Source organism: Gopherus flavomarginatus, chromosome 6 (assembly GCF_025201925.1).
Source record: "Gopherus flavomarginatus isolate rGopFla2 chromosome 6, rGopFla2.mat.asm, whole genome shotgun sequence".
In the NCBI taxonomy this organism is placed as follows: Eukaryota; Metazoa; Chordata; order Testudines; family Testudinidae; genus Gopherus; species Gopherus flavomarginatus.
Window position 1 is genome coordinate 123,064,766 of NC_066622.1, and position 27,772 is coordinate 123,092,537.

General features: G+C 43.8%; 1 protein-coding gene across 2 annotated transcripts in view; it reads right to left on the minus strand.

The window, feature by feature from the left end:
* The window catches only part of INPP5F (inositol polyphosphate-5-phosphatase F), a 98,765-nt gene that overhangs the window by 37,522 nt on the left and 33,471 nt on the right, over positions 1-27,772 (minus strand). For both annotated transcript variants that reach the window (XM_050958937.1, XM_050958936.1), the window contains exon 3: positions 6,086-6,222. In XM_050958937.1, coding sequence (XP_050814894.1) covers positions 6,086-6,222 — 137 coding nt within the window. The remainder of the gene's footprint in view (positions 1-6,085; positions 6,223-27,772) is intronic.

The following is a 27,772-nucleotide window of genomic DNA, read 5'->3' on the forward strand; positions in this document are numbered from 1 at the left end:
ACCTCCCCAAATGGCAGAATGTAAATCTGTCCATAGGCATCAGTAAGTAATTACCAAAGATTCGTTAGTTCAGATCTTCAATTCTATTTACCTTGAACAAACCAAAAGGTACTAACCACCATGTTACAGAAAGAGAAAAAGCAGGAAGTAAAAGGATGGTAAGTTCATACACCTTCTAGCATATCGGTTTAATTGTATTAATTGGCAATAAATTTAAAGTTATAAAATTCCAAGATTATCTAGATTTACAGCATTATTATAATTAGTTGGCTTTTTCCCAACCTCCTACAGGTAACAACAGTGTGACAGTACTGATCGGTTGTGTGCTAGAGAAGCTCCCTTACGGCTAAATGATGGGGTTTTTAGCTGTACACAGGGCCGGCTCCAGGCACCAGCTTATCAAGCAAGTGCTTGGGGCAGCAACTCGGAGCGGGGTGGCACTTTCAGCTATTCGGCGGCAATTTGGCGGAGGGTCCCTCACTCCCGCTTGGAGAAAAGGACCTCCCGCTGAATTGCCGCAGATCGCGATCGCGGCTTTTTTTTTGCCGGGGGGAGGGTGCTGCTTGGGTGGCAAAACCCCTGGAGCCGGCCCTGCCTGTACATAGGTATATACAGTATTACATTTTTATCATGTGTTGCAATGTAGTCAAATCTTGCTATTTCATCAAAAGTTATGATATTTGATATTTTTTCTGAAGCCCCAGTTCCCTATTTAGAGTCAGGTGATTATGTGAGAATCTCAGCTTTCATTTGTAAAAAAGTTTTACACCTCTATGAATGTGAAGAGAGACTGAGAACATGAACCTTAAAGGCACAAAAATATAGAAGACAAATAAAAATACAACTTCAAAAATCTTGTGATTTTTAAACCAAACAATGATTCTGGAGGCCTGATTCGTGTTTACTGAAGAGTTAGGTTTGGCAATATTGAGGCACTAACTATTGGAAAAAACTGCAAAGGCAGACTAAGGTAGTGCCACATGAGCCCTCCAAGTTAGTGATAAGGTACACATTAGCATTGTTTACCCTTTGGGCAAAGTACACTTATATCTTCCTTGTGATCAAGTGACGTTGTCTAGAATTTATTCCAAATATGCCACAATATGTAATTCCCCTTCCTTCCATGTGTTAATATAGGGTATATTCGTCTATCTTTTCAGAAATAATTCAAGTCTGCCTCCCCATTTCAAGTTAGTCACACTAAAGATTGGAAGAAGATGCTAAATGAGCATGTTTGACCATTATTACACAACACCACTAAATTCATAGCCCATAAACACATGTTGCTCTGGTTTCCCGCATCATTCTCTTTTAGCAAGTAACTTTGGAATCACGCACCAATGACAAACTATAGCATCTGTTAAATCTCATTGTGAGGATAGAATACCAATGCAAAGTAATCAAGCAATACACATTTCACTGAAGTCATTTCAATTACTGGGGCTATAATAATTATACTATTTCACATGCTGTAATTTGTTTTCTCACTATGATCTCTGTATACCTAGTTTACCCTTCCAGAGCAGCGTGCCTTGGCAGGGTGTTTTTTTCCTTTTTGTTATTTTGGGGTAGTTTTTTTTTAAAGTTTTAAATTAACTTAATTCACCGATCATCACGTCTCCCTGTTAGATCCTCTAGCCCCAGATCACGCACTGGCATTACATGCTGCCTTACGGCTCCAACTGATATGCCTCAGCCCTGACTCTGAGAGGTCATCACCTCTCCAGGATGAATGCTTTTCTTTCATTAGATTACTTGAATAGAGACGGTGTAAAATTTTTTTAAGGGCCACTTTCCTTAAAACAGGGTGAAAGTGGTGTTCTCAGCTTTGTTATCTGCAAAGTTTCAGACTCCTGAGGAGTAGGTTATGAAGTTTCAATAGATAAGCTAAAATCCAGGTCCACCAAGAACTAAAGCAACTTAGTTTAATGAGCTAAAATACTCTCCTCTTGGGTCTTAGTGATAGCCGATAGTAAAATATACTAGGGCCAAATAAAACTGACATTCAAATCTGCAAAAATCCTACATATTTGGGAAACCTTTCTAGCAGCTTTGTATTTTGTTCATAATACTTTTATATCAAATGAAACATCATGAGTTACACAGATGATCTCTTCTAATACATTCTGAAGTAGTTCTGCAAATTTAGTATTCTGAAACTTCAGAGTTAATCACAATTTCATTGTCATCTCATATCCTCTCTAGTATAAGAGAGCATTATATGGGAAGGAAAGAAGTAAAGGATTTTATACTTAGCCCTGGTCTACCCTAGGAGGGGGAATCGACCAAAGACTCGCAACTTCAGCTACAAGAATAGCGTAGCTGAAGTCGACATATCTTAGGTTGACTTACATCACATCCTCAAGGCGTGGGGTTGACTTCTGCCGCTCTCCCATCGACTCCGCTTCCACCTCTCACCACGGTGGAGTACAGGAGTCAACGGCAGAGCAATCAGGCATCGATCACTACCCACTGATCCGGTGGGTAGCATAGACGTACCCTTAGAAGAGACATGTTAATGACATTCACTCTTACACATACACAAACAATGTGTGTGTTTGAGGTAGAGAGATAAAAGCAACAGCAATATGCCGAGTCTTACTATCTTTACAAAAGGTTTACCGTTGAACTAAAGTTCAAGAATGCTCCATAAAAATTTGGAATCTATAAATACTTCTCTCAATCACTGGGCAAATCAGTAAGAGATTATTTATTAGACTTTTTCCACAACTCTCCCCAGTTGCTTAAGCACACCCCCCCTAGAGCTCTACTCTTGTGTGCGCTAAGGTTCACAGCTGAACCCTTTGGGAACATTGTAACAAAACACATTAACAGATTTTGTGAAGGCACTTGTGAACTACAAATACTTTACTCTGACAAAACATAAGCAATATACAGATCTATGGACAAATAATACTTGCATGTAAGACACTCTCTTGGTTTCCTCAGCCCTCCTGGGAGCCCTTTGGGTCTTAGCATCCTTCCAGGATGTCTAGTTCTTCACCCCTGTGACAGGATGTCCCCCGCCTTTAAGATGCCACCTGATGTGCTGAGATAACACTGAGACAGCTGAAGTTTCATAATTTAGATCCATCCCCCTCCCCCAGTGTAGACCAGGCCTGAGGAGACTCAGCTTAAGTGATCTGCCCCAGCACTCAGGTGTCCACCTCCCTTAGAGTGCCCACCTAAAGGTACATTATGAAATCCGGCGCCTCCCTCAATGTGGCGGAAGGTATGCACAGCCTCTTTACCCCGCGCCCCAAATTATAAATTGCACAAACTGGGTTATATTATAAACAAGAAATAAGTTTATTAACTACAAAAGGTGAATTATAAATGAATATAAGAGATAACAGACAGAATAAAGCCGAGTTTTGAGCAAATAAAACAAAATATGGAAGCAAAGCTCAATATACTTAAGAAACAGGTTACAAAATGTAATTTCTTACCCTAAATGTTATTTTAGGCAGGTTGCGAAGTTTCTGTAACTTAGAGTTCTTATTTCTTTTCAGACTGAACCCCCATCTCAGTCTGGACTCCCCGCTTGCCTGCCCTTTCAGGTGTCTTTAGCAGTCTTTCTTCCCGGGGCAGCCAGGCCATGGAGTAGAGTCCCCTTTGCCTTCCTCCCCACCCTTAAATAAGATTTACATAAGGCGGAGATCCTTTGTTTCCCAAACCTGACACCCTCCCTTCCTTTTAGTGGAAAGTTACAAGAAGTCACAATCCCTACCACTACTCTCCCTCTGTACATACAAGTCTCTTTTAACAGCAGATTCTAAACACCTTGTCTATTCCTGTCCTTCCCCAGAATTTTTTCCATTCTCTACTCCTCTGCATTCATTACAGCAGTTAAGAATCATTAGCAAGCCCACAGTCTTTAGCTAATAGTCTCCTCTGTCCCCCCCTTGGACAGGAACAAAAACCTGGTGTCTTGACACTCATATTGTTTAAGCATCAGTGATTAGTCTATCTAGAACTTTTGCCTGCCTTCCTGCATGTGTGCAAAAAGCTCCAGGACTACGTTAACTCTTGGCATCCGTGTAGCAGACAATATGATAGTAATTTAATAGAGCTACACATCATAATAAAAAAAATACAGCTGTCCCCCCAAGTTCATCACAAAGTTGTTTCCCCGTTAGATGACTGGTGAGCCGTTTCACTGGGACAGAGATATTTTGTATAGGGTTTTCAAACAAATTTTCTCTCATCACAGCTTACACTTGTATCTCTACATCATGATAAGGCAAAGAAGATATCTACAGTACCTCATGAAAGCTAGTGGACTATTGCTTTAGGTACCATGTTGCAGAATTACATTTCAAAGTCACCATTTTCTAAGCATTTGAAGGATCAACATCCAAACTGAAATTAAACAGTTTATACATTTATGTCTGACAGAGGTAGCTACGACTGAATCAAAGGCTTACAAACTCAGTCCTTTATTCTGCAGAGCATAAAATTACCATCTGTTAACTGTCATCCGTGCACTAATTATTCATGCTACAAGTCAGAATGAAATCAGTAAACCTCAGATTATTTCAGAGAATTGTTATTGTACTGAACTTTTCTGTAGACATCCTAATTTAAGCATCAGGAAGGCCAAAAAAAAAAAAAAGGTTTCATAACTAGATGTGAGAGCAATATCACTTATTCAAGTAGGAACATAAAAACCATAGTTTAACTTCTAGCCATTTTGCTGTTCAGTGATTAGTGACCTCTGCCAGATTAAAACCCTGTCCTAAATATGAAAGACTCAATATATTTCAATGAGCCATACAGTCCATCCACCTTTTTCTTTTTTTTTTAAAACAAACATCCTGGTCCTGTTTATGTAGACTAGGTCTTGTAAAATTCAGTAAATCTGTGTCTTTTCAGGGATTTTCTGCTAGTTAGCAATTAGTTATTTCCATAATCTCTTGTTTAGAATGGAGGTAAATAACATGATCATCTTGTTTCTAATGCAAGTTCATCAAGGAGAAAAAAGACTATAGAGTTTTATTATTAATCTTCAAGTCTCCACTACAGATTACCAAGAAACTGAATGAGCTATATAGATTCCTTGACAATTATCTGGGTGTTTTCTTCCACATATTTTTGTGAAAGAAGAGTGAACATTTGATTTTTGATGTCTGATTATTAATAGTACAGTTACCAGATACTATCCTACTGGGAGGTTTGTCAACAACGCTGGACACAGATATTCATGCAGTTCTACTCCTATTCTTGCACAACTTGCTATAAGACCATGGCAGGAAGGAGCTAATAATGTTGTAGAAGTAGCATACTCAGACCCCAAAAGAGGGTCTGACAGAAAGTACTGCCACACAACAGCAACTTCCCATAATTGTTGAATGAATAATTCTTTAAAAGATTTCATCTCCTAGTTAGTTATAAACCTAGGGTCACACCTTAATTGTATTGACATTTAAAGAATACATTCTGGATTTGTTAGACTGGAGCATTTCTTACTAACAAGATTAGCTCTATAGTCCTAAAAATATGCTGTTGAAAACTACAAAATAAAGCATGAACATACATACTAAATAAAAATGGGGGTCAGTCATTTCCCACTGAAGCTCCTGATGGTCTTACCTTTATAGGCACTACCCTCCCCTCTGTATCTCTGCAGTGAGGGTAGCCTGAGCCTAAAGGTGGTGTGAATTTCCCCTCTCTGGCTTACACAAAAGCCCCCACAATAGCTTCAGCCTCTGCAGAATTTGAAGAGACTGACAATCTGATCAGATTACTCAGTATTATTTTCCTCCCAACCTACAGTGAAAGTTAATACAGTCTGAGGGTGTATTTAATTTGTACAGTTTTCCCTCATTTCTGTGAAGTCCCCTTTAGAAAAGTCCTGGGGCAGACATAACAAGAGAAGTTTGTGTATGAAGGACTTCTACAGGAGTCATGATTACAAAAGCAAGTAGGACTGCATGTCAGAGTGGAGGCAATGGGCATCTACGCCAACATCTGTCACCTTCTATGCATCCCAGGGGATATGTTAATCCAATAAAAGATAGTATCTCACATACCTTGTCTCTCTAAGACTTTCAAATTAGAAGTTTTCAAGATTTTAAAATCATACCTCCAATTCCAGATCCTGAGGGTCCGTTTCAGAGAGTGGAATCACTGCAATTTTGGTTATTTTGCATACTTCATGGCCTTCTGGAAGCTTTCCAATCAACGCTTTCTGGCGAATGAGAAGTAGCCACCATGGTAGATCTGGAAAACATCAGCAAAATCTGTTAGCGTCACAAGAGAAAATAATTAAATCATATTCACTGAGAGGACACTTAATCATATTAAACCCAAAACCTTACTCCTACCATAAAAATGTTATAATCTCATAGGCCAATTCCCTCCAGATTATCCTGATCTTTGTGGGAAGAAAAAAACTCTGCTACTCTATCACTGAAATATTAAGGAAAGTCACCATGTTGTGGGATAAGCTATTAAGAGAGAGGCCACCACTGCTTCACCAACTGCAATAAAATGATCCCAGAGTTATGCACATTCCTGCCAACATCAATAGCGTTAGCGCACATTCAAAACAAGGTCAGCCAATTTGATTTCTGTATCACTAGAAACAGAAAAGGAAGAAAATTAGAGTTCACCACATGGAAAAGTCAGCCAGCAGGGAAAAACTCTCCCACGAGGCTGTATCACACAAAAATGCAATTTAAACACAGCTGCTGTGTCCATTTTAAATGGCCATAATGTGAACAGATCATTTCAGTACACAGACATGAACACTATGTCCTAAAATCAGGTTTAATCAAATTACAGAGCCTGTATTTTTAATGAGCATGTTAACCACGAGGATTAAGGGACGAAAGCTTAGTTTTGTAATGAGGGACTCGACAGTTATACTGGCACCTAAATAATCTTTGTAACAAGGAACTGTGTAATACCCGACACCTATGTGAAGCAGACAGGTTTATCATACCCTCAACAATTCAAAGAGAGATCGGGAACTAGACAGAAGTTAAGTGGCATACCCAGGCCTCCTAAATTCCTGTCCATGGTTAATCCATAAAACTATATTGTCACTGTTTTAACAACAAGCCAAAAATATCAGACTAATTCCATTCTCTTGTCCAATATGCTGGGTTCTGCTGTTTGTTTTTTTTTTAAATCACACACCCTCGCTATTTGTTGGACTCAGCAATTCTAGTTCTTAAACACAGCAGTCTTTTTATGCATGGAGAAAACGCAGCAGTCTTTTTAGCTAAGGAGAAAACGTGGGAGATTACAAATATAATCAAGACCAGAAAAGGCAAAGTATCATACACAACAACATAGAAACGTTAAAGACCCATTATTGTAAATGGACAGTTCCACATTTGGAAAACATAACCCTGAATGTTGGCAACCTGTTTAGCAACTTTATTGCTATTGCATTTCTTTCCTTTCTCAGATATATTTGTAATCTCCCATGTTTTCTCCTTAGCTAAACAGCTACTTTTTCTTTTTCTTTTCTTCTTCTTTTTTAAAAGCACTATGGAACAAAAAGGATACATCAAAATTAAACAAGAAGATTATCAACAGTAATTTTTTTCTGGTTTCTATAGCATGTTTTCAATGCAGAATTCAGGATTTATTCCAGAGCTGTGTGCAGTTTTCCAGTAGCTGCCATTAAAAAAACCCTACCACATCCCAAAACCGGATGATATATCTAACTCCTACATCTGAATGGTAGGGGAAGAACTTAAGTTAAATCCCCTGAAGTTTATTAAAGTTATCCTTAAACGGGAATAAAGTGTCTAGGTTCCTTCTCCTACTACTGCATTATCTCCTGTGCCATAGTAGTGTTTAATAGACAAAGCACTTGGGAATGTTCTGTAGTAAAAACTTTCTGGGAAGGGATAATCCAACTGGGGTTTTTTTGTTTCTTCTGTAAGGAAGTGAAGTTTTCCTTTTAAAAGACCATGTAGTAACCCTCTCCCCCCATATACATAAAAACATAGAACAATTAAGGTATTGCATTTAATGAATGTGCCCATTACCAAAAAGATGGTAGAGGATTTTTCTGTTTTTAAAAATTTGGCTTGGTCAGCTCAGTGTTTTAAAAGAGGGATTGAGTGGTTAAAAACAGAATAACAGAAGTTGAGCTTGCTTAAGACAACATTAATAAATCCTATGTAATACCCAAGAGAACAAGATATACTGCTGAATTTAAAATTATATCCTGATCACAATGATATGCACCTCACTTTGAAGGTTATAAAACTAGAGGCTGTGTACAGCATCTCCTAAGTAAACACACTGACTAACAAAACAGCAGGAACAGATTATTTAATGACAGACCACAGCAGACAAAGCAGAAATTGTTCTGATAGAATGTCCACTTAAAATGGAAGCTCGTGTCTCCAATATACAGCTTTTTTACTAGACTGACAAAGCCAGGCCAGATCTTAGAAACAGATCTGAATTGTAATTGATAGCCCTGCACCACCTTAGTATTTTGTCAGCTGTACATGCAGCCATGCCCGGAGCAGCGCTCCTCCACCCATGCACACAGTGCGTAGCACGCAGTGCGTCGCACGCGTAGCTCCCACACACACATACGCCTGAGCACCCTCTGGAGTCGCACCTTCATGGCACCCAATACAGGGCCCTGTCAACCCACCACCTCCTCAGTTCCTTCTTGCTGGCTACTCCGACAGAGGGGTGGGAGGGTAGGTATTGGAATGGACATGAACAATACATCTCGAAGAACAATAGTTACGAGAAGGTGAGTAATCATTTTTTCTTCTTCGAGTGCTTGTTCATCTCAATTCCAATCAGGTGACTCACAAGCCCAAGTTCAGGAGGTGGGGTCGGAGTCCTCCACTGATTGGAGCACCGCTCTTCCAAAGGCTGCATCATCTCTGGCCTTCATACTGTGTGGTGAAAATGTGCATGGAGGACCATGTTGCTGCTCTGCAGATTTCCTGGGAGGGAACCTGTGCCAGGAATGCCACTGAAAAGGCCTGAGCCCTGGTGACGTGTGCAGTGTTCAAAGGAGCAGGCACCCTTGCCAAGTTGTAGCACTCACAAATGTAGGATGTGGTCCATGACGAAATATGTTGAGAGGAGACAGGAAGATCTTTCTGTCCACCACTGCCATGAACACTTGAACGGACTTTCGGAACAGTTTCATTCTCTCGATGTAGAAGTCTAGCACTCTGCGGACATCCAGTGAGTGAAGCCTTTGCTCCCTGTCACTCAAGTGCAGCTTAGGGTAGAATACAGGGAGGAAGATGTCCTGGTTGATGTGGAACTGGGAGACAACCTTCAGGAGAAAAGCCAGATGAGGCCAAAGCTGAACCTCGTCCTTATGGAATACAGTGAAAGAAGGCTCTGATGTTAGGGCCCTGAGCTCAGAAAACCTCCAGCTGAGGTTATCATTACAGAAAAGCCATCTTGTATGAGAGAGAGAGCAGGGAGCACATCACCCCTCTGCTCCTGGATGGAAGGCAGAGATGGCAGTCCAGTGAACTCTTACTGATGACACAGACAGTCCCTTCTGCTTGAGGTGGAGAAAATAGTGCCACTAATACTGGACTGAGATGAGCACTGGCGCTAAGCCGATCAGACTGAAAATCTCTTCCACTTGGCCAAGTAGAGAGCTCTTGTGGAGGGTTTCCTGCTGCCCAGGAGAACTTTTCTGACTTGATCAGAGCAAGAAAATGCCATGGGTTGAGCCACGGTGTTAACATGGCGTGGGGTGGAGCGACTCGAGGTTGGAATGTTGGAGATGACCGTGTTCCTGAGTTATTCAGTCCAGGAAGAGCGGCAGGTGACTGGAACTTCCACGGACATTTCCAGGTGTGATGTGTACCAGTGCGGGCGAGGCCAGGCTGGAGTTATCAATATCCTATCACCAAAGGTCATTCCCTCCGAATCTTGAGGAGCATCTTGTGAATGAGAGGAACAGGCAGGAACGTGTATAGGATACAGCCTCCCCAGGGAACAAGGAATGCACCAGTGATGGATCCCAGGCTGTGATTCAGGAAGGAGCAGAACAACTGACACTTCCTGTTGCATCGCGTGGCAAATAGGTCTATCTGGGGAAAGCCCCACTGATGAAAGATTGTGTTCACTATGTCTGGGTGAAGGAACCAGTCATGGAACAAACTGCTGAGATGGTCCATCAACTCATTCTATACTCCGGGGAGGTATGAGGCTTGCAGGTGTATCGAGTGCTCTACACAGAAGTCCCACAGCATGAGGGCTTCCTGGCACAGGGGAGAGGAGCTTGCATCCCCCCTGTTTGTTGATATAGAACATAGTTGTCTGTCATGACGGATACATACTTCCCTGCTAGGTGGGCTTGGAAAGTCTGGCATGCCAGGCATACTGCTCTCAGCTCTCTGACACTGATGTCCAGAGCAAGATCCGCCTGAGACCAGAGGCCTTGCATCTGAGGTCTCCCAAATGTGCACCCTAGCCCAAGTCTGAAGTGTCTGTCACTAGCAAGAGGGATGGCTGAGAGCTGGTGAAGGGGATCCCTGCACATACTACCTGCAGGTTGAGCCACCACAGGAGGGAGTTGAGTAGCGGGCAAGGCCAAACTGTCCCAGGCTGGCCAATACACTGACGCTAGCCGTGACTGAAGTGGTCAAGGTCTGAGTCTGGAACGCTGTATTACATAAGTACAAGTAGCTATGTGTCCTAGAAGTTACAGGCAGTTCCATGCTGCAGTGGTGGAAAACTGCCTGAGACCTTGAATGATGTCACCGAGGGCCTGAAATCATGCTTCGGGAAGAAACGTCCTGGCCTGTGTTAAGTCCAGTACCGTCTTTTCGGAAAATAATACCTGAACTTCAAAGGGCAGGTCTTGGATGGTCTGCTGGACTTCACGAGTTAGTCCAGAGACCTGGAGCCAAGAGGACCTCCTTATGGCCACCCCCATAGCCATTGTACGGGGGGCCGCATCTGCGCCATCAAGAGCCACCTGCAAGGAGGCCCTAGAAATGAGTTTGCCTTCCTCCACCAAGGCCTTAAATTCAGAATGGGAGTCCCTGATGGTAGCAGCTCGGAAAACTTGGCCATCGCTCCGCAGGTGTTGAAGAAGTATCCACTAATGATGGCCTGTTGGCTTGCAATTCGTAGCTGCAAATCACTGGTGGAGTAGACTTTCCTCCTGAATAAGTCAAGCTTTTTGGCCTTCCAGTTTTTAGGGGAGGATCCCTAGAACTCCTGGCACTCCCTGTGGTTCGCAGCATCCACCACCAGGGAGTCGGATGGAGGATGAGTGTACAAGTGCTCGGACTCAAAGGGGACAAAATAGCATCTTTCATTTGGGGGGAGGAGGCTGGAGTCTCCCACAAAGTTTTTGTGGTTTCACTTATATTTTTAATAAGTGGCAGCACAATATGCGAGGGCCCAGAAGGGGCAAGGATGTCCATCATGGGATCCGCATCCTCTACCACTCCTCTGCCTGGATCCCCAGGTTCTGGGCCACCCTAAGCAACAACTGTTGCAGGACCCTGCTGTCCTCCAAGGCCAGGGCCATTGACGTGCCCACAACAGCCTCATCTGGAGAGGACAAAGACGAAAACACGGGTCCATGACCCTGGTTACTGCACTTGGCGCCCAAGGGTTAGGGTGAGCGTTGCTCATGGGGCTGGCATGCCGATGGTGTGGAGGCTGCTGGTGCTGAGATTGTCAGCGCAGAACCCAAAGCAGGAGACAGGGCCGCAGGAGTCGTCGTCGGAGATGGATCCAGTGCCAGTAGCTGCACATGGGCAACGGATACTGACGCGATCGACGCTGATCTAGATCTCAATGCCTGGCTCTGACCCTGGGCCTGATGGTAAGCCCAAGGAGTCCAAAAGGGCCACTGAGTCAGTGGCTGCCATTGAGGTGGCCACGGCACTGGAGAAGGCTGGAGGTGTTTCCTAGATCTAGACCTCCTGCTGCTGGACCTATCCAAACAATAGCACTCTGCTTCAGACTCCGAGGTCTCTGAAAAAGAAGACCACAGAGGAGTGGTGGTGCCGAGCCTCTGGAAACTGATGTGGTTTTTCCCCCCTTGGATGGTTTGCACTGGGTAGTGGCGTGCCAGAGATGGGAGCAGCACGACATCATCGCCGGCCTGCCCCTAGATGGAATAGGTGGCATGGCTAACACCGGTGCCTCTTCCCTCCTTGAGGAAGGCAGAGCCGTTAAGCGGATGAGGACCTGCGCTGCCTCAGAAGTCTCTGGAGAGGAGAGGAGTTGAAAGTCCTGGCCATAACGGTCCAGAGAGCTGTAGTGGGCCAGACTTGACTGGACCCCTTGTGGGGCAGGAGTCAATGAGCCCCTTGGAGCTGCCAGGCTGGAAGTAGGCTGAGTGGGTTGAGGTCTCCCTGCTGCTGTCTCCTTAGACTTGGAGGGGGCGAGGGGAGCACCCTCTCTCCTGCCTCTTTTTCTTCTGGGGCACTGGAGATACAGATCGGTGCCTACCAGAAGTCTTATGTTTGGCGCCGTGTCAGTGCTAGGAGTCTTTAGTCTTTCTAAGAGCCAAGTCCCACGCCATCAGCACCGGTGCGCTGCACATGGAGGAGGCGGCGATCAGCATGGGCTCCACTGACCGGGGTCAGATTATGAGCAGAGGGATGCCACCATGAGGATAGGCTTGAGTCTCTGCTCACGATCCTTAAGGCTCTTCGGCCAAAACTCTTTACAAATGCGGCACTTGTCCTTTTGGTGACTCTCACCAAGGCACTTCAAACAAGAAGTGTGCGGGTCACTTTTTGGCATCAACTTTCCGCAGCCTTCACATGGATTGAACCGCAGCAATCAAGGCATGCCCCTGAGGCCAGGGAGAAAAGGGGGGAGGAACCCCACAATTAAATAGTAGTAGTAAGCTAAGTTTTCAGACAAAAACTACTAACTATATACAAAATTACAGACAGGACACTGCTAAAGGCATTTGCAAAAGCAAGAGCGCGTGAAGTTCCGGCTAGGCATCACTGGCGGTAAGAAGGAACGAAGGGGGTGGCAGGTCAGCAGGGCTCTACACTGGGCACCATAAAGGCACGACTCCACGGGGTACCCAGGATGACCTTATGGATGCTGCTAGGGGAAAAATATCTTCTGGCTGTCGTGTAAGTAGCACGCACACCACTAACTGGAATTGACATGAACAAGCACTCAAAGAAGCAGCAAGTTTAATGAAGTCAAGAGTGATATTTTTGGCCATTCCCCATTCCATTTACCCCACAATGGAGTATAAAGCCTCCTATAATGCTGAACAAGAACTAAAAAGATTCATTTACTTATTATTAAATGCAAGGTTGCAAAATGTGTACAGAAAACATGGTTGAGTGCATTAAAAAAAAAATGCTTGTACTGTAAATCTGATCCCTGAGCCAAAACAATAGAAATGAAGCTTAAATCTCAGGGCAGGACGAGAATGCAGATCAGGAAGTGATTATGCAGATAAAGTATGACCTGGAGGAAAAACTAGAACAATGGCCAGGAAAGGCTCTCAATTATTCAGATATTGCTTGCAACTGTAATAAGGAATACCTAAATTGGATGTGTGCTCTTATGGATAAGACAAGAACAGTTTCCTAAAACAGCTTTTGGACAACACATTCGATTGCAATTTTTTCCTACTCATGTACGCACGCTAACTTCCGCCTTCAGGGAAATCACAGCTTCTTCTTATTTTAGAAGCGTACATTTTAGTCGTCTGCCTCATTTTTCACTGATTTAATTATTGTGTTTTTTCTGCATTAGAAGCCAGGGAAGAACAGATGGCAACAGCTAATTTAAAGCACTGTATCTGTTAAAATAACCTACCACTTCAAATTCTTCACTATAACAGGAATTTAGTTCAGATTTTTGCTCCAACTACCACCCAGTACCACTTAAGTGTTTTTCTAACACTTCTTAAAACACTCAGGCTACAGCAACATCTCAAGTAACACATTATGCATACTGTCGAGTCACACTCTTCTCCCCTTGACAAGGTGACATTGCTATAGTATTACAAGTTCTAAACCTGCAATCACATGGCCTACCTCTATAAACACTGCTGCTTGAGTTTGCTCAGAAATAGACCAGAGAACATTGCCACTTCCTTATATTTGTCACACTGGGATTGTTGTCTGAGCTAAATAGCAAATTCCTTGTTAAGTGCCAAAATGATGCATATTTTATTTCTTGCAAATTTCTACCTATGCTTTTGATTGGGTGGCGGTAGAGGCAGATAGCTCATATCTTTAGATAGTCATGTCCTATTGCTTTCAAGTTTTTTGGTTTCAACAAATCAACATTTTCCAAACAAACAAAACAACACAACAAAAAGCATTCCTTCAAAAAATTTTCTCAACCCACTCTGCTAATGAGATGTACAACATTAACTCAAAATGCTTTCTGGCACTTCATCTTATCTTACGGGGCACCCTTCCCAAGCCATGCCTACTTTTATATATTCTCATCTTCTAACATGAATACCAGAAACGTCATTAGGTTCACCTATTAACCTTCAGTGAAAGCAAGCAACATGAACCTTCACATATAATGGGATAATTATTCTGCTGCACTCAGCTGGTTAGCTATTTATATACAATAAAGATTATGCCATGGCTTATTACAATTTTATCTTGACTGGTAGCACAGGGATATTTGATACATCTTTTCATTGACTGTAGACTTCCTTCAGATGCAAGTCAGGGTATGTTCAACATTAGTGAAATCTGCACAGCACTGGTGTAGCGTGCTGCCTAAGATCAGCCTTCCTACCTAAGCAGGCCACTATACCATCTTCTAACTACAGTTTCCAAGTGGTCTTCAAGGGAAGCCTCAAGTAAAAAAGTGTATTAAAATAATCCACTCTGGCAATCAGAACACATGGATAAGCATAGCAAAGCTCACATCAGAGAAGTAGTCAGAAGAATTAAATGATGCTTCTATCCACCAAAACCATCTGGTATTCCAGAAATAGCTTGGGAGGGGCAGGTAGGTACTGGGCTTCAGAAACTGCAAACGTTACTCTCCTCCCAACAGGGCCAACCCACAAGGTAATTAAGGTCACAGACAAAAATCCTCTACAAGTCTAGGATAAGTCAATACAAGCCCTATTACCCCAATCCCCACCATAAATCAAAAGAGTCTCCCTATATCTTCCCCACCTTTCTCCCCAGAAATACAGATAGAAACCTGTCATAACTCTCCTACTCAGATCTGAACCTTACAGTTCAGAACATGAGAAGCTAGCATGAAACCTCCAAACTTAATTACCAGCTTGGATCTGATATCGCTGCCACCAGCCAGAGAATTCCAGTGTCTGGCTCACTCTGGTCTCCCCAAAACCTTCCCTGGGGAACCCCAAGACTCAGATGCCCTGACTCTCACCACAAAGGGAAATAACCCACTTCCCTTCCCCCTCTTTACCTCCTCCCAGATTTCCCCGCCCTGGGGACCCTAGGATACTCCCTGCTTCAAGTCCTTGAAACACAAGTACCGAGAGATCTAATCTCTCTTCCCCCTCACCCAGAGGGTATGCAAAGTCAGGCTTAGTAAATCTAACACAAAGAGATTTTCCCCCTCCCTTCGTTTCTTAGCCTTAACCAGTGAAAAACTCAAACAGGTCTTAAAAAGAAAGCTTGATATAAAAAGAAAGAAAAAGACATAAAATGGTCTCTGTATCAAGGTGACAATATATAGGGTCAATTGCTTAAAAGAAAAAATGAATAAACAGCCTTATCTAAAAAGAATACAATTTAACACATTCCAGCAACTACACACATGTAAATACAAAAAAACAATATAAACCTATTGTCTTACTATCCTTGTACTTACAACTTGGAAACAGAAGATTAGAAAGCCTGGAGATAGAGAGATCACTCTCAGAGCCGAGAAAGAGAACAGACCAAGAACAAAGAACTCACACCCAAAACTTCCCTCCCCCCAGATTTGAAAAAGTCTTGTTTCCTGACTGGTCCTCTGGTCAGGTGTTTCAGGTCACTGTTTGTTAACCCTTTTACAGGTGAAAGAGATATTAACCCTTAGCTATCTGTTTATGACAAAACCCTTTAATCAAACCAGAGAGATCGCTGTCCAACAGGAGAAATGGATTTAAACAGCTCCTCCAACCCCACATGATTGTACTGAAAGACGGGCTCAGCTCTTATGTTGAAATGGCCAGCTGCACACAATAGAATATTCAAAGCAAAATACCCTGCTGTATCAGAAAAAGCATCTGATAAAAGCATCATCTTTTATCCACATTTCAGCTCCCTCTAGCCATTTACTTTTTTTTCTTCATTCCACTGGTTTTCTCTACAGCAATTCATACATATTCTATACTACAGAAGCTATTTCTGAAAACACAGGTGATTAAGGATTGCACAGAAAAGTGTAATGGAGACCTGGTTAAAGAATCTCTAAAAGGTAAACCCTCTGGGACGGTAGCGGGTGAGAGTGTCTGAGTTGTGAGGGGGACTGGACCTGCAACTGGCTTTTGAGGGATAATGGGTGTGAGTGGCTGGGCTCTGGGGGAAGGGGGGATGAGGGGTGAGAGTGTCTGGCCACCTGGCTGGGTTTTGTGGGGGAGAGGAGCAGAGAAACAGGAACTGGGTTGTTAACTCTCTACTCCTGGGGGAATTTTTGTATGTGTCTCTATTGTTAGACATACTTGCTGACAGGTATTTTGAAATAAATTACCAAAATAATTGAAACTGGCATGATTATATAGTGAGATTTTGACAAAGAAAATGTGCAGAATTTTAAAATATTCTTCACATAATTTTTAATTTTCTGGTGCAGAATTCATCCAGGAGTAAAATGCAAAGCAGGGGATGCTCACTGAAGCTTCCAGTGCAAAGGAAATTTTGTATCATGAAAGGATGAAGCACCAACACATGTAAGATCACAAAACATACATATAATGGGAAATGGTTATCTGCCAACATTTTCAAGGTTATCAGAATTTGTTTTCATATCCTTGAATATGCATATGAGATTACCTGTCACAAACTCTCCCTTGGTTTTAATGAGACTTTCTACAACTTCTTCTCCCCACTACCTGCTCAGTGACACTCAATGTTTTAGTTTCTCTTTTACTAAAATGACAAAAGAAATAGACTACCAAGAAACATAACAGAAATAGAGCCCAAAACCGCAGAGACAAAGACTATGTTACCAAGAGTTTCAAAGCGTGAAACGATTTCAGCAAAACAGGAAAACATAAACCTCTCGAACAAATAGCGAGACAGACATTCCCCAGGCTACAATCCGGACTGTTGAACAGCAGTGTCCCTTTAACTCGATGGCACCCTAGGGCCTAGGATGCCTTTTACACTGCTTTGCTGTCAGAACAGCCACACCTGGCCAGCTCACACAGCCTTCAGCATGCAAATTCACTCCCAGCTAAATACATAAGCACTCTGACCAGTCACTCATTAATAATTACATACAGGACAACACCCACAAATTCTTAGCCTCAGCCTTGTTCCCCCAGAAATGTGCATCTTGTACTGACCAGCACACTACTGAACAATGCAAGCTCATAGAAATTCTAGCATTTAATTAAAGGAAATAATATATGCACCAGCCTTGTTATCCTAAATGGAGTTTCCAACACACTTTAATCCAACAGAGAGGTTACGATAAAACTATAAGATAATTAACTACAGAAATATAGATTTTATAATCACTTAAGTGATTATAAATGATGATCCATAATAATCAGAATTGGTTACAAAAGAAAATGAGTGATACGCAAGCTAATACCTACTTAACAAGCTAAGTGAACACACCATACATTGTCTTACCATACATTGTTGCAGAGTAGCAGTCGCGTTAGTCTGTCTCCACAAAAAGAACAGGAGTACTTGTGGCACCTTAGAGACTAACAAATTTATTTCAGCATAAGCTTTTTCCCAGGGAATGCCTTACTGCTCAATGATGAACTAGCACTCTGCAGTGTGTTCCATTCTATGGATCCGAAGAAGTGAGCTGTAGCCCACGAAAGCTTATGCTGAAACAAATTTGTTAGTCTCTAAGGTGCCACAAGTACTCCTGTTCTTTTTGCATACATCGTTGGAAATTTCACAGGCCGGGTCTCCTTCCAGCCTTGGACCACTCCCCCTTTAGTAGTTCTTTGAGAGTAGTTGATGTCACGAGCAGAGACATGGAACGATGAGAGGTGAGTAGGAGGTCACTGTCTCTCATATTTATATCCTTCTCCCTTCAAGGATTACCCCCTGCTGGGATGTAGGCAACAAGCTGTCTCTTGTGGATGTAAGATTTGCAACATTCCTGGGATGTAATGTAAAATTTCTTGTTTACATCTCCCCTTTGCTGGGGGATGTCCACTTAAGTAGGTGATGGCCCTTTAACACCTGTCTGGGATGCAAGTGTGCCTTTCTCTCTGAAAAAAACTGCTTTTGTGGATGTTACCCAGAATTACAACACAGTTCAGTAACAATCATGCAGTAGAAGCTTATAATTTTGCACGAAGTGTCACTACACATATTTTAACAGGATAATTATATTCAGCAGATTATAACTTTTCAAATGATACCTCACGATGTGTACTTTGTACAAAATTTATCATAGTCTTGTAAAAGTGGTGATCATAACAGTGTAGTCTGTATCTGAATCAAATCAATATGGACAATGCTGAGACTGGTTATATGACTCATTTCCTGATGAAGTCATTTCATTCCTTCTCAGTGTATGCCAAAAGTTAATTCCCTTCACTCCTCTCTGAGCACCCAATCCTTCCAAAAGAAACTGCAGGTGCTCAACACCTCTGAAAATTAATTTAATGTAGTTATGTTCCTGAAAAAATCTACTTTAAGCGAGATGATGTTAAGCGAATCCAATTTCCCCATAAGAACTAATGTAAATGGGGGGGGCTAGGTTCCAGGGAAATTTTTTTCGCCAGACAAAAGACATACATACATACACACACATATATACACACATACATATATACACATACATACACACACATATATATAGTGAGTGTGCACTCGTGCACGTGTGTACACACACATATTTTATATGTATACACGCACATACACATAGAGTATAAGTTTTAAACAAACAATTTAATACTGTATACAACAATGATGACTGTGAAGCTAGGTTGGGGTGGTGGAGTCAGAGGGTGGAAGAGGCAGGGATATTTCCCAGGGAATGCCTGACTGCTAAATGATGAACTAGCACTCTGCTGAGTTCTCAAGGGTTAACACATTGTTGTTAATGTCGCCTCACACTCTACAAGGCAGCATGAACGGAGGGAGGGGAGACAACATGGCAGAGAGAGAGAGAGAGAGAGAGAGACAGACAGACAAACAGACACAGATAGACAGACACACCGTGTGTGTGCACGCGCAAGAGAGAGAGAGAGAGAGAGATGTGCATTTCCGCTTTAAGTACGCTGACCCCACTAAGTACACTGCCTCTGTAAGTAGATCAGCACGTTGAGACAGCAGCTGCTGCCAGCAAGCTCTCTCCATCCTGAGCCCTGCCCCTGGGGAGATAGGGTAAAGGAGCGGGGGGGGGGGGGAAGAACACCCTGACATTAGCACCCCTCTCTGCTCCCCCTTGCACAGCAAGCAGGAGGCTCCCCCGAGCAGCTCCAAGGCAAAGGGTAGGAGCAGCACATGTTAGTGGGGGGAGGGACAGCTGAGCTGCCCGGCAATGGATAGCCTGCTTGGCAGCTGCCCCACAGGGAGCTTAGGGGAGCCGGGGAGCTGATGGGGGGGTGGGTGGCTGCCAGTCCACCCTGGTTCCAAGTCCCCACTAGCTAGCTCCAACAGGCTGCTCTTCCTGCAAGCAGTGGACAAAGCAGGTGGCTGCCAAACAACATTATAAGGGAGCATTGCACAACTTTAAATGAGCATGTTCTCTAAATGATCAGCAACATAACAACAAAACAACGATAACGGTGACAACTAAGTGAGAAGTTACCGTATTATATTCCTCTAGAGATATCTCTGAAAGCAGCTAAGAGGGTTTTTTTAAAGTAATATGCATTTACAGTCCTGGAACTTATGACTATTTCTCTTCCCTCCTAACCTCAACTCCTATACAGGTGCAGTTGCCCTGAACTGTGGCAATACCCATCTGATTGTTTGCTGATTGTGAAGCTTACTAGTTGTCAGTCTAGCTCCCAGTAGACAGGGCAGCCATGTACAAAACACCACAGTTGGACCCTTGTATGCCTATGCAAATACTAATCCATTGAAGTAATTCTGATATAGAAACAAACTTTTTATGATGCTTTTTTATTTGGCACAAAATATTTAACTAGTCATAGGTCTACCGTAAAAAAGGAAGCTATAACAGGATAATTGTTTGCCAAAACAGAATGTAATGTGTGAAAGTCAGTCTCTGAAGTTAAAGGTAAGAGAGCCTTTTTCCTCTCAATTCTCACTGTATCACATTTTCACTAAAATTAGTGTAATTTATACTACAATGAACATTTAGATCTTTGATGACAGCTGACAAGTGCTCTTATTTATTTCTTCATGTTTATGAAAGCACACACCTAATACTCAGGGCTTGGGAACACTGGAGAGTTGCAGCGCTGGTGATGGGGTTACAGCGCTGAAACTCACTCTGTGTCCACACTTGCAAAGCACGGCCAGCACTGCAACTCCCTGGCTGCAGTGCTGGCTGTACACCTGGTCTGCTTAGGATGTAGCGATTCCAGCGCTGGTGATGCGGCGCTGCTCATCAAGTGTGGCCACCAAAAGTGCTGTTATTGGCCTCCAGCGTATTAGGAGGTATCCCAGCATACCTTTTCAGCCACTCTGCTTATCGTTTCACACTCCACTGCCCTGGGCTCAGGTGACCCGCCCTTTAAATGCCCTGTGAATTTTAAAAATCCCCTTCCTGTTCGCTCAGCCAGGTGTGGAGTGCAATCAATCAATCACTGACCATGCCTCCAAGCCCCAAACGAGCCCCAGCATGGAACACTTCCGAGCTGCAGGACCTCATCAGTGTTTGGGGTGAGGAAGCTGTGCAGTCACAGCTGCGCTCCAGCCGTAGAAATGATGATACCTATGGCCAGATATCAAAAGTCCATGCTGCAAAGGGGCCATGAATTGGATGCGTTGCAGTGCAGGGTTAAAGTAAAGGAGCTGCGGAGTGCCTATTGCAAAGCCCATGAGGGAAACCGCCGCTCAGGTGCTGCCCCCACGACCTGGATGTGATACTTGGGTGTGACCCCACTGCCAATCTGAGGACCACAATGGACAGTTCAGAGCAGGGAGAGGAGGGGGAGGGTGTAGAGGAAACCGAGAGTGAGGCTACTGAGGTGGTGGGAGACACCCCGGAGTCCCAGGAGGCATGCAGCCAGGAGCTCTTCTCAAGCCAGGAGGAAGCTAGCCAGTCGCAGCAGCTGGAACTTGTTGGTGAAGAAGAAGCAGAGGAGCGGGTTCCCGGTAAGCTGCTTTTATTTTAAGGATGGAAATGTTTCGGGAGATGAGGGGGGGTTATGGCTGCATACATGCATGCCTAGATGTGGAATAGCCCATTGATGTGGTCTATCACGTCACGGTAATCGGCCTCTGTAATCTCTTCAAAAGTTTCAGCCAGAGCGTGGGCAATGCGCTTGTGCAAGTTTATAGGGAGAGCCACCGTGGTCCTTGTCCCAGTCAGGCTAACGCGTCTGCGCCACTGTGCCGTGAGGGGTGGGGGGACCATTGCTGCACACAGGCAAGCTGCATAGGGACCAGGGCGGAATCCACATTGCTGTAGAAGACCCTCCCACTCTTCCCAGGTAACCCGCAGCAGCGATATATCTGGCAGGATAAAATCCTGTGGAAAATGTAGGGATAGTGTTCAGTGCAGGTCTGCCCCAGCTGCTCTCTGCTTTCCCCAATGCACAGAAACCCCAGTGAGCCCTGACTCAAGCAGTGCCCCTTCCCAGGTGAGTCGCGGCAGAAACACTGATTCCAGGACTAACTGCTATGGCAATTGTGGGGGTAGTGTTCAGTGCACTTTCCCCCTAGCTGCTCTCTGCTTTCCCCAATGCACAGAAACCCCAGTGAGCCCTGTCTCGAGCAGTTCCCCTTCCCAGGTGAGTCACCGCAGAAACTTGGATTCATTAATCACTCATTCTCCATTACTCACCATGTCTTCGATGCTGTGGCCTCTCTGTGCTATGTTTGCTATGTGTAAATGATACTACAAATAGTCTACAAACTCCTTCACTGTGATTATAAACAATGCAGCCTCTGTAATAAATGTTTCTATTTCTGTTTTTTTTTAAGTGCCCTTGAATCCTCCGCCCTTATCACAGCCTGCTGAAAGACTACAGCACTTGAGGAGGAAACCAAGGAAAAGCAAAGAAGATTTGGTGAAAGCAGTTATGAATCAGTATGCCAGCGAGAATAAGAGGCTGCAGGACTGGAGAGAGAAAATGCATCAGTGGAGGGAAACACAAAGCAGGAGAAAGGAACTGGCTATCAAGAAAAGCACAAAGCAGCTGATAAGCCTCCTGGCACACCAAACAGACTGTATGCAGTCACTCGTAGCCATGCAGGCAGATCACTACCGTGCTAACCCCCGCCATCCCAAAGCTCTCTCCCTTATGCCCCAGTGTTTGCTCAAAACCCCCTTTTCCAGCATCCTGGTTCTTACCACCACCAGCTGCCCCCGAACACCTGTATGTTCACCTACCAGCCCTGAGAACTACAACCCTTACCCTATGCACTCAACCCCCATCACCATGCAGCATATTAATCCTGAAGTGCAGCAGGCATTGCACAGCACTCTAGGCAGGACATATTCAAACCTCTGACTGTACAGTTCAGCACCCTACCCCCCTGCCCTTTTATATACTGTATTTTGAATAAATGATTTCTTGGCTTTTAAAACAGTTATTATTGCAGAAATACTGTACCACAACCACCCCCGAGAACTACAACCCTTACCCTATGCACTCAACCCCCATCACGATGCAGCCTATTAATCCTGAAGTGCAGCAGGCATTGAACAGCAATCCAAGCAGGACATATTCAAACCTCTGAATGTACAGTCCACCACCCTACCCCCCTGACCTTTTATGTACTGTATTTGGAATAAATGAAATAAATGAAATACAGTACTCCAAGGGGAAAACTGGCACTGCAAAGGCACCAAACATTACTGTTGGCTTTCAGCCTCAAATTGCTCCCTTAAGGCATCCCTAATCCTTGAAGCCCTTTGCTGGGCCTCTCTAGTAGCCCTGCTCTCTGGCTGTGCAAATTCAGCCTTCAGGCGTCGAACCTCGGAGGTCCATTCCTCACTGAATGTTTCACTCTTCCCTTCACAAATATTATGGAGGGTACAGCACGCGGATATAACAGCGGAGATGCTGCTTTCCCCCAAATCTAGCTTCCCATAAAGACACCTCCAGCATCCTTTTAAACGGCCAAAAGCACACTCCACAGTCATTCTGCACCGGCTCAGCCTGTAGTTGAACCGGTCCTTGCTCCTGTCAAGCTTCCCTGTATACGGTTTCATGAGCCATGGCATTAAGGGGTAAGCGGGGTCTCCGAGGATCACAATGGGCATTTCGACGTCCCCTACAGTGATCTTGCAGTCTGGGAAAAAAGTCCCAGCCAGCAGCTTCCTGAACAGGGCACTGTTCCGAAAGATGCGTGCATCATGCACCTTTCCAGGCCATCCTGAGTAAATGTTGGTGAAATGCCCACGGTGATCCACAAGCGCTTGGAGAACCACAGAGAAATACCCCTTGCGGTTAATGTACTCGGATGCCAGGTGGGGTGGTGCCAGAATAGGAATGTGCGTCCCATCTATTGCCCCTCCACAGTTAGGGAAACCCATTTGTGCAAAGCCATTCACAATGTCCTGCGCGTTCCCCAGAGTTACGGTTCTTCTTAGCAGCGTGGGATTAATGGCCGTGCAAACTTGCATCAACACTATTCCAACGGTCGACTTTCCCACTCCCAACTGGTTCGCCACCGATCGGTAGCTGTCTGGAGTTGCCAGCTTCCAGACTGCAATAGCCACCCACTTCTCCACTGGCAAGGCAGCTCTCAATCTTGTGTCCCTGCGCCGCAGGGTAGGGGCGAACTCAGCACACAGTCCCATGAAAGTGGCTTTTCTCATCCGAAAGTTCTGCAGCCACTGCTCGTCATCCCAGACTTCCATGACAATGTGATCCCACCACTCAGTGCTCGTTTCCCGAGCCCAAAGGCGGCGTTCCACGGTGCTGAGCACGTCCGCTACTGACACAAGCAATTTAGTGTCTCGCGCGTCAGGCGAATCAATATCATCATCGTCTGACTCCTCACTGTCACTTTGGAGCAGAAGGAATAGCTCCACTGCCAAACGTGATGTGCTGGAAACATTCATCAGCAAGGTCCTCAGCAGCTTGGGCTCCATTTGTAGCAGAAATCGCACTGCAGACTCACAATGGCGCCAAATTGCTTGGAATGTGTAGCAAAGCACCACGGGGCGTTGGAACAGGAAGCGGAAAGACCCGCACCCTTCCGTCCCCTTCCCACAACCCACAGCACCAAAATGGGACGAGGTGCTCTGTGGGATAGCTGCCCACAATGCACCACTCCCAACAGCGCTGCAACTGCTGCAAATGTGGCCACACTGCAGCGCTGGTAGCTGTTAGTGTGGCCACACTGCAGTGCTGGCCCTACACAGCTGTACGACCACAGCTGTAACTCCCAGCGCTGCACATCTGTAAGTGTAGCCATGCCCGTATTTTCACATTAACCTATCTATCCTGCAGTCAACTGCAACTTAACTTTGAAAATTTACTATTTTACAGCTGAGAGAAGGGAAAAGGACTGCATCCACAATACTTGTTTGTATGGTGCATAATACAGTAGTTCTCAATCCACAGGCCACTTGCAGCCCAATCAGCACGGAGCTTTGGCCAATGTGACATTCTCAGGGCCATACAGGTAGTATTGTAATGTTAAATAGGTTGAGAACCGCTGGCCTAATACAATGGAGCTAGTGCCACTAGGTGATATAGCTGTACATATTTATTAGAAATTGGAATTGCCCTTCACTTGGAAACCAGAAAGAAAAAGCCACACGAATAGCCTGTCATGGGACTAGCTAAATCTTAGCAGACCAATGATTCTTTAGCATATTTGCGAAATAGAGCACAGAAGAATTTTGCTGATACTGGGAAATACCGCTTTTCAGTTGCAGAAGAAAGGACAAAATACTTATGAACATGGTAAACTGTAAGTGCTGATATTCTGATAAGAATTGCTGGAATATTATAACCACTAGAACACAGTGTTAACATTTTCCACATTTAACATTTTAAAATACTGAACTGTAGACTAAAATAGAAGCCTTCTGAAAACAGATCTACACAAGAGAGAAGTAAAGCATAAAGAAAAGAAAAGGACAAAAGAAGCAAAGGGACACTATTGGTTCAAATTTATACTTTGAAATGTACATTCAGAATCCCTTTTCTATGATATCACACCTATAATCATTTTTTTTAATTTGCTCTGAAATGTGGGGAGGGGATTTGATGGGACAAGGAAAAGTCAAGTAAACATATCACTTTTCTCTTTTGCCAGCCTAGACACATGCACATGGAGCATGCCCCATGGCAGCATTCTTAAGACGACCTTCTACTGGCAGGTTGCTTCAGGTGTGAAGAGGTTACTTACCAATAAAAGCACAGAAATATTACATTTTCATATTCACTTACAAGGTGCACTTCCTCAATGCCACTGATCTTCAGGAACAGTTTAGAAAACCAAGCCCCATTGGGACTGCACAAATGTCTCCACACAGCACATCACTTTTGGAGCACAGGTTATAAGAGGCCACGATGTCCTCCCAACTGCCTTAGTTCCTTCCACTAAACCCCAGCACCTTTAAGAGATCAGAACACTTAGGAAGAGGAGACGGTAGGCAGGTGAACATGCTGAGCAACAGCATTTACTAATAAGTAATCTCTCAGAAGTGGATTCCGCATGTTCCTACTTGTGGATTCTGGCTAGTACAACAACTTCCAGGGAAGTGGACTGAGCAGTCCCAATTAAACAAGGATTACAGAACTGCCCTCCCAAACCCAACAACAGATTTAGATGCCATACGCAGAGTAGGGCTGCATAAAAGGCATGAAAAAGTAGCAGCCCTCAGGTTTCTCTGATGGAAATTTTACATATCAGGTCATCAATGCAGTCTTCATCTGAAAACTTCCAGATTATCCTAGCTGTAGTTTACCCTAATCCATTCTGACAGGCTTCCAATGGAAGGACCAATTTGCTTACACTGATTGCCAAAACTTACAAAAAGCTTAGGTTAGTTTATAAATGCCTTAGTTCTACTCAAACACATGCTCAAAGCCCAAGGTCCAGGGTATGAAGCTTCCTTTCCCCATCACAAGAATGAGGTTTTGGAAAGAAGACAAAAAATTAATAGCCTACTTTGAGTAGAAATCAGACATTCAAAGGGGAAAAAAATTGGAGGAGGATACATAACAACTTTGTTCCTGAGGAAATAAAAAGCACTCTTCCAAAGGATTAAAAGGTGTATCTGTCAAGGTTTCTTTCCCCACTCTGAACTTTACGGTACAGATGTGGGGACCTGCATAGACACTTCTAACTTTAATTACTAGCTTAGCTCTGGTATGCTGCCACCACCCAGAATTCCAGTGTCTGGGGCACTCTCTGTTCCCCCAAAACTTCGTCCCCTCCCTGGGTTGCCTTGAGGGACTTCACCAATTCCCTGGTGAACACAGATCCAAACCCCTTGGATCTTAAAACAAGGAGAATTTAACCATCCCCCCTCCTTTCCCCCACCAATCCCTGGTGAGACCAGATCCAATCCCCTTGGATCTTAAAACAAGGAAAAATCAATCAGGTTCTTAAAAAGAAAGCTTTTAATTAAAGAAAGAAAAAGGTAAAAATTATCTCTGTAAAATCAGGATGGAAAATGCTTTACAGGGTAATCAGATTCCTATAGACCAGAGGGGCCCCTCCAGCCTTAGATTCAAAGTTACAGCAAACAGAGGTTAAAATCCTTCCAGCAAAAAGGAACATTTACAAGTTGAGAAAACAAACATAAGACTAACATGCCTTGCCTGGCTAATTACTTACAAGTTTGAAACATGAGAGACTGATTCAGAAAGATGTGGAGAGCCTGGATGGACATCTGGTCAACGAACACAAAGAGCACAAACAAAAGACTTCCCTCCACCAAGATTTGAAACTATCTTGTCCCTCTATTGGTCCTCTGGTCAGGTGTTTACCCTTTACAGGTAAAAAAGAGACATTAACCCTTAACTATCTGACAGTACTGATATGACAGTATCCATTAACCTTTTCAGCACTAGGTTAAAACATTACACTGGAACAGGTTCTTTGACTAGAGACAGATTATTCTGTCTTTTAAGGACTCTCACGATAGTGAAATTGCTGCAGATTTTACAGTCGTCAACCGGAAGGTGGAATGAGATTGCAGAAAGGTATACTTTCATAGTAATATGGAAAGGGTGAGCGTCTTCATGTATCATAAATAGCCCATAATGGATGAAAGGACAGAGTGCACAGACATATAGTTATCTTCTGCCCATAGGGAAAAGGCATCTTCAGCTCTAGAAGCGTTATTTTATTGTCATTTCCTGGACTGCAGCAAGATGCTCTGCACTCTTGCAGAACATGTCAAGTCAGAAGTAGTTATGTCCTATAATCAAAATAAGGAGGCAAAATTACTCTGGATTTAGACAGTCTTCGCTTAATGATCACCAGCAGAAGATGACTGATTGAAAATCTTATACTAGATCTCTGCTCCAGTCCAATAGGAGCATATCTGATGGAGACTGTTCATACCTATT